Here is an 8,552-nt window from a genome sequence, read left to right on the forward strand (position 1 = left end):
GTACAATCAGGGGGGAGAGGCAACCTCCAAATAGACTGGCAGTCAGTGGGCTGTTCTGGGACTTTCTGAGGGAGTCGGATGGGGAGTCACAGGAGGCTTTTTCAACAGTCTGGTTTGCAGCTGTTGCAGGAACTACACTAGCTCTACTCCTCCTGGAAGGGAGGGGTCCTTCTGTGCTCAGAGGTTGGTGGTGGAATTTTCCCACTGGCCTCAGATTTGTTCCAACTCGGGCTCTTTCATGGGGACTTTGGATTTGGAAAGCTGTGGAAATGCTTTAAATAGGGCTTAATGGGCTATCCTAGAACAAATATGGAAGACTTTGTTACTGAAAGTGGTTTAAATTGTGTGACTCTGTCCCAAGCGTTTTGTGAAGAATTTCAATATTTGCTTAGAGACTCTTTGGGGAGATTTTATGGTAAAGAATGTGGCTACCTTTTGCACTTCTCTGAAGATTCTGCGTAAGACCTAGATTAAGAAAATCAGATAAATTGAATTGAAAAAGGAAGTCTCAGAAACACCACTATGTGGCCCCCATAGTCTCATATGTTTGAAGAAGCCCCTGGAAGCCTCAGAGTGGAATGTGAAGGTTTGTATATGCTTGGCCCAGGGAGCGGTACTATTATACGGTACGGCTCCTTTGGAGTAGGTATTTCCTTGTTGGGTCAGGTGTTTCGCTGTGGGTCTGGGCTTTAAGACCCTCATCCTAGCTGCCTGAAACTGAGGATTCTGCTAGCAAACATCAGATGAAGATGTAGAACTCTCAGCTCCTACAGGACCATATCTGCTTAGATGCTGCCAGGCTCCCACCTTGATGATAAGGAACTGAAGATCTGAATCTTTAAGCCAGCTCCAATTAAATGCTGTCCTTTATAACATTTGTCTTAGTCATGGTTTCTGTTCTCGGCAGTGAAACCCTAACTAAAAACTTCACATAGATGCCTGGAAGTTTAGATAATTAGCATGCAGACCCCATAAATGTGTCCCTACATATCTCAAGAAACACTTTATTCAGGTATGATCCATTGCCACAAATAAGGAACACGATGAAGGACAAACGTCCATGGTAGGGGCTGGAGAGATGGCTCATCATTTGAGAATTTGTTTCTCAAAAGGCACCTAGCAATCCTCTGTCATTTAAGTTCCAGGTGAAACCCAATGACCTCTTCTGGCCTTTGGGGAACAGCATGCACAGACCTACAGAAGGCAAAACACTCATAAATGTAAAATAAATCAACAACAACAACAAACAAAAACAAAAGCACCCAAAGGAGGGAAAACCAAAGGAGAAAACTCATAGGGCACCTTTGCCTGGATATTTTGTCCAGCTTTTAAAGAAATCTAGAAACTGAATTGTAAACTATGTGGTCTGCTTGAGTTGAAATCCCAAATGGAACATAGTACATTGTCAAGAACAAAAGTCATCATCCTAATCAAGAACAAGAAAACAACCAACCATAAAAACCCTATCCCCTGAAAGGTCTTGCAATTTATTATCTCTTCTGTGCAGTTATAATTGATATCATGTTTGAAGGAAACCAAAACCAAGCAATTCTGTTTCATGACTGCTTCTATACTCGCTATAATATTGTTTTATTTCCTGGGATATACTACAGAAAGCCTGATGAATATTCCATTAATATGTTCAACACTCTCATCCACAAAAGAGTATATTTTAGCGGTCGCTAAATATTTGATAAGGATACAGCATTGATAATTTTTTCATCATGAAGCTGGTATTCAGAGTTGGACACACAGTCTACACTGAAAGTCCAATTGTCTTTGTATCTCAGTCTGACTGGGAAGTAATTATGATGCCCAATCCCTGTGAGAATGCAGAGGTCCATCCCTGCCTGAGAGCTGTGGGATTTCAGATGGTTACATCACACTTCAATAAAGAAGGTTCTTAAGAGTGACGAGTTCGAGATCACTGTTTGATTCACAAGGATACATTCGATTTACTCAAAAGTAACAGGACACAAGGATTCAATATCTGCGGTGTAGATGGTCTTGCTGGCCTCCTCACAGAACCTCTTTCCCTCCTCACAGGATGCTTGCAGTTCAGTCTGCTCCACCAGCAGTTTTCTGTTCTCATTCATCAAAATCCTTACATTCTTCTTCAATTCATTGCGTTCATTCAGGAGGTGGAAGTTTCTGATGCTGAATCAAAAACAAATAATGGTAAATCCCAGGCAGTTTCTGTTTGCCTGCCACTCCTGCAAGTACAATCATCCCTTCAAGGGCCCCATCCCCAGGCATAGCCAGACTAGAGCCACAGTTTGCATGTTAGCACCAATTAGAGGAAGGTCAAATCCCGAGTCCGCATTCCACGGGAATCAAAGTACTTCAGAAAATCCTGACACTAGAGGGTATATATACATCAAAGAAGAGGAAATGGTGCATACGGGTGCTTATGTGTTCATGGTATTCTAAAGTCATTGGCAGGTAGAGGGCCAATCCCCTCTGAGGGGTGATAGAAGACCCAGCAGCTATAGAATCTTCCCATGTGTTTCTCATGGATCCCAGATCTTTTTTCAAAGTCATAGCTGGACAGAAATATTCCCCGCCTAGTGCTGGGGTCTCCTTTCTGTCAGTGACTCACCGGTAGGAATTGTTCTCTTGTGTGAGCTCCTTGTACTTCTCCATGGCATCACTTATCCAGTTGGTCATCTTATGCATATCCATCGTTCTCATCTCATGTTGGGATTTAAGCATTGGCAATTCAATGTTCAGCCTGTGTTAGAACATGGCCCAAGGAACAAATAACTGTCTGAACTCATGATTTCACAATTAGGTGAAGTGTAAATAAAAAATTTTCAATAAAAATTCAAATTCAAGGAATGGGGGCTAGGGAAGAAAGTGGAAAACTCAAAGACCACAGCAAAAACACAACAGTGAGACTCAAACCATCACTCTTCCATAGAAAATATTTCTCTGCAAGTCAGCACACATTTGTTTTGAAATAAGTAATCCTTAAAAGGCTGGTGAAGTATGGTCCTATAAAGACCCTCTGTATAGGAGGGGGGAAATTCTGAGAGCTGCATGTTTGGAAATAACAAGTGCCAAGAATTTATTCCCACAGTGACCTTTTCTAGGTCACAGTAAACCATCCTTGGATAATTAAAAAAAGAAAATAAAGTTCAAAGCAGGAAAATAAATAAATAAATAAATAAATAAATAAATAAATAAATAAATGAAATCAGACTGTTCTCTGGCCTACCTAAGCCCAGTATATAACACAAACTTGCTCCTTCCTATTGGTGCTGGTTAAACTCATTATCCTGGGCATTGGACGGCAGAGCCAGGGGACCAAATGGAGGGAACAGACCTTCAAGATCTGGCCAGGTAAGCATGAAGGAATTGAACAGTTGTGTAAGAAGTATAAGATGTTTCCTCCAGTCTGTGTCATAGCCTTGGGTCCAACAGAAAGATGTGATGACATTTCTCTTGTTTTGAATGCAGGGATTCTCAATCCTAGTTACAAGACTCCCAGAGGCCGAAACTACTTTTTACAGGGAAGAGGATTCATAACACCTCCTCCCCTCAGGAGAGTCCTATTTGCCAGCAAGGTAAACAGAAGGAGCAAAGTGCTCTGTTGATCAATGACGGCCTCCATGGACTCATCACTATCATGACCTGCAAACTGTTCATCAAACAAATCCTCAGACCCAATCAAAGGTCCCAGACTCCCTGATCCTGAGCAAAACACACACAAATACTTTCACATCCATCCATACATCCCAACCCATATACAAACATAATTAGAATGCCAACTTTATCATAGTGGTGCCATAGAATCAGTGTATAACGACCAAAATCAGAGTAAGAGTGATGACATTCAGGCATTTCATTCACACACTTAGATGCAGCAAGTGTGACCAGGTCCTTCCAGCTGTTGAAAAAATCCAATCCAACTCCAAGGAGCTCAGGGTCAAGTACAAGAGAGGTTGACCCTAAACACACAGCACCGAGCTTCTCTCACAGGCCAGCACCTGCCAAGGCTCCTTAAAGTCCAGGATGAGAGGTGAAACACTTTCTGGATGTGAGGAAATCTTGGCTTAGCAGAGAGAGCACAGACAGTCAGTAGGTTACAGGGCATAATGACTACCTGTAGTTCAAACCATCATTGACATAAAGGTCCAGGATTCGAGAAAGTTCATCCCCCTCGATTTTACACTTCTGGATTTCAGATTTTACTTCCTCCAATTTCTTTATACGCTTTTCATGGTTACTGATGAAATTTTCTGATGATGCCTTCCGAATAAACCCTGTAGATAGATAAACACAAGTGAATGTACATATTGGATAGCCCATGGGCAGAAAAGACCATTCTGAGTCTCAAAAAGGAGGTTGAGGAAGAGGAAAGACTGGAGACTTGTTGAATCCCTGAAAGAGAAGAAAAGCTATCTCTAATGTGGACTCTTAAGCTATTTCCCTCTTCCCAACCTCCTTTGCCATACATAAGCCTCACTCACTATTACATGATCCCTCATACTGAAAGATAGAATCTACCTCAGACATAAAGATTTGGGACATTGTCAGCAGATATCAGACGTGGAGCAGGTAAATCCTGGAGTTCACAGCACCATCAAACCCTAATCGTGTGTTCAAGCTTAAAGTGTCTGCGACCTCAATTCATGACTAGGGGGTTCATCCTTCCTTGTTGTTGTCACAACAGACTTAGTAACCTACAGGAATCTAGAGGATGAAGTGCTTCAGCACCCAACCATGAATGGGCACATTGTTATCCTCATAGGGCTTCCTCCTGGCACTCCTTGGCAGTAGAAATTAAAAAGCTCATAGAAAAGAAGCTGCAGGCCTGCCAATTCCTGGCTCTCTGTCAAATTACTCATCAGGACTCTTGACTCTTGGTCTGCAATTGACAAATTCCAAGGCTCCTGCTTGTAAGGCCGACTCCTGAAAGGCACAGCTCAAACCTACATCCTGGAGGAAGTTCCCCGACTCTACTCAGTACTCACTGTGCCTTCCCCAGAATGATTTCATTCTTCTGTACTTACAAGACAGGAGGCCAGCTTTCTTCTGCCTCGTTCTGGTCTCTCCTTGGTCTCCCCTCTCCTTCTGAACTAGCTTGAGCAGCTGGTGAAACATGCCTGTTTGTGAACCCAAAAGGCACTGAGGGAATCCCACAGGCAGTTGGTGTCACCACAACACTGGTGACATCACAGAAGATTCTAGTGCTCTCTTAGATACAAGAGATTGTCCAAGGAAGACATTACTGATGATGTCACTGGGAAGTTCTATGGCCTACCTGCTACCCAGCTCTCCCAAAAGCAACCAATTTCTATGGGGCCCTTTTCTGCAGCCTCTCCTGTGACCCAGGGAATATCCTTTGGCAACTTCTCCTCCAGAGTTAGATATTTCTCTCTGCTTCATCGGATGTCATCAATGCTCTTGATGGGGAGAGTTGATTACAACCCTGAATTGGAGAAGAGATTTTTGTTAGTATCTAAATCTCTAGGGACCACAAATGAGGACGATTTCTATCAATAATAAATCTACACCTGAGACGATGCACATACATACAGTCCAATTCCCAAAGTTTTCCTGTTTCCTAGAGGCCAATATATTTCTCCTATAATTTTAATTTTATAAAACCTGAATAATATTAGCTTATTGTGCATTCCTTGATAGCCAGTACTATTTCCACATACACGTCCATGTATTTCACAAAGTCAATGTTAATAATCCTACTTTTTGCAATAAAAACTCCCTTCTCTTTGGAATATAGGGGATCAACTACAGGGCAAATATAAAATCATAAATTTCTATACCTTCTTTTACATATTAAGTAGGACATCATCCCTTTCTCAAATATAGCCAGACAATTAAATTGGTCATCAGTGAGTAAAGGTCAACCTGGAGTGCGTGTTCCTACATTGTAGCCCGACAGCCATCACTTCTCCAATATCTGTCTTCCTTAATTTCCAAGTCCAGGCATGAGGATATTGGGGGTTGCCCCTTGATACTTTACTCCTAGCAAACATAAGAATCAGCAGGATGGGCAGGGAGTCGAAGGGCCTGAGGTCAGGTTAAACCTCAATTTTAGTGGGTCCATAAGTTCAGGGGAAAGTCCATTTGGCATTGTCATCTGTGGCTTCTGTGTTCTTCTCCTAGGTTAGCTCATCTGTGCTATGACGCCTCCTAACCTCACAGACATAAGAGTCAAAAACACGTCTGTCTTCTCTGGGAAGGGCTTTGTCTCTGACTCCCACCTGGAGTTGGACAACATCGCTATACAAAGCTCAAAACAGAGGTGTGGAGATGATGGATGCTTCAGAAGTTTAGGGTCATTTCTTCCAAATAAGGCACATATTTTTCCAATGTAATTTTTCCTTTGTTCTTTCACTCTTGGTGGCTGGCTTCTTTCCTGGCTTGAAGTATACTGGAGTCCAATCTTTTGGATGACTGAAGCATCTTTTTTTGAGATGACAGGCCCACCAAGGGGCCTGCTGCATACAGGCTCCTATCACCAAGGAAGTTGTTGCTACAGAATCATAGCATGGTGGTAGCAGCACATGATCTCTCACAGTCTTCTCTGCTGCACTTGCTAAAAGAATAATCGGGTTTTTTTGTTTTTTAATATTTTATCGGAAATACCTACAATGCTGGTCAGAGTTGATACATGCGTTTAATCCCAGCACCCATAAAGTTTTTTTTCTTTTTTCTCTTCTTTTTTTGCAATTGTTGTTAGAATTCCTGTTGTTTTCTTTGGTAATTCCCTCTATTTGCTCTGTACCTAGAATGTTAAGTCCACACTCTTCATGGCCCTATTCTTCATGGTAAAGATTTTGCTCATACCACCCACACCACACATGATCACATTATTTACTTTCAAAGAAGGAAAACAGGAATGAAGAAGAGAGTTAACGTGTATGGTCTCAGGTAATCAACACATCATGAGTGCAGGATGGCATCCTAGGGTTTTGGATTACCCAAGCTTCTGGTTTTGAGATTGACAGGCCTCTGCAGAAGTCTCCAGTTGAGTAGCAGAGAGTCTGGAAAGGCTGAAATAATGGCTTCCCACGCATGGAAAAGGCTGCCCTTCAGTGCCTCTGCAGCCTGAGGCAGAGGTCTGCCAAGAGCACAAGGGCACTTGACCAGAGCTGGTAAGGGACTGCCTTTTGGATGATCTGTGAGACCTGGATGAACAGAGGCCTCCAGAGTCCTGATAAAGGGAAGGAGAGTCACATAGATGTGCTGGAAACAATCGATCTTTGGGCTGCAAGTCGTGCATTTATCTTTGCTGTGTAAATAGTATTTGTAAGTGACAGAGGCATCCTACTTTATCATGTCTAGTCACTCTAGTTGTTAAAGTGTTAGCTAGTGTAAACATAGTAGAGTTACTACAACATTACACTGTGTCCCATTTTGTTAAAGAACTTTATTTTATTTTTTATTTATACATATTTTACTTATTCACATTGCATGCTGCTCACTGCCCCCTGACACCCGGTTACTCTCTCCCACAAAAAGTTCAGAAGACCCACTATACAATTCATTGATCACATGAAGGGTAACATGTCAGAAGGCCAAATTGTGGATGCTTGAAACCCACTTAGAAGGGGGGACAACATAATCATGGGAGGCAGAGGGATGGAGGGACCTACGTAGAGGCAGGGAAGGATGGACAAGGGGCGGGGGGAGTAGCAACAATGAAAAGAGACAAGAGAGAAACCCAGAGGAAAAGTGGGATAAATAACAATAAGCATCAGTGGTGGGTGCTGAACTTGGGTAACCCAAATGAAAAATGAAGAAGTCAAAATCTTCTCATTTGCAGATGGCCTGATTCTATTTTAAAAACTCTAAAAATGTATCACTGTCTCTTAACACTGATAAATACATTCATAAAAGCACAATACAATGTGAACACACAAAATTTCTTAGCCTTCCTTTATGCCAATCCAAATCATACCATGAGAAAAATCTGGGAAAAATTCCCCTTATAATAATCTGAAAATATAAAATTAAATAATGTGGAGTAAAATACTTGAAATGCAAAGACAAATATGAATTAGTTTGAGGTGATCCTAAATAGAGACAACATGTCTCTAAAAACTTAAGTTTCTTAAAGCTGAAAATACATTCATAAAAGTAGTAGAATGCAAAATTAACACACAAAACTCATTACCTTTCCTGTTTACCAAAAACAAACCATGGGAAAGAAATCAGGGAAATATTCTACTCAAAATAGTCTTAAAATATATAACAAAACACCCTGGATAAGCACACTTATAAAGCATACTATTAGTAAGAAGACATATGAAGTACCCACGATCCATCCTGAATACATCTAAGAACTTTCCAGCTGATGTTCTGAAAGACATTAAAGACTTGAATAAATCAAAGCTTTTATATCTTTATGGATAAGTAGATAATATAATAAGGTCAGTTTTTGGTGAATTAATAAAATTAATATAATAGTGATTAGAAAATTTTACTACAATAAATCACCCCCTTTATAAAACTCATGAATTTGACTATAAATATTCTACTATGGGACAAAGGACAACTTTTAAAGTACAAAGAGCTAACAT

At 41.1% G+C, this 8,552-nt stretch overlaps 1 protein-coding gene across 1 annotated transcript; it reads right to left on the bottom strand.

The window, feature by feature from the left end:
- Nucleotides 1-1,930: 1,930 nt before the first annotated feature.
- Spetex2a (Spetex-2A protein) lies at nt 1,931-5,142 on the bottom strand. Its single transcript, NM_001009976.1, is given in 4 exon segments — nt 1,931-2,157; nt 2,600-2,731; nt 4,106-4,265; nt 5,016-5,142. Coding segments are annotated over 4 exon segments (585 nt in total). The 5' UTR covers nt 5,107-5,142; the 3' UTR covers nt 1,931-1,955.
- Nucleotides 5,143-8,552: the final 3,410 nt, after the last annotated feature.

Source organism: Rattus norvegicus, chromosome 15 (genome assembly GCF_021556685.1).
Source record: "Rattus norvegicus strain SHRSP/BbbUtx chromosome 15, alternate assembly SHRSP_T2T, whole genome shotgun sequence".
NCBI lineage: Eukaryota > Metazoa > Chordata > Mammalia > Rodentia > Muridae > Rattus > Rattus norvegicus.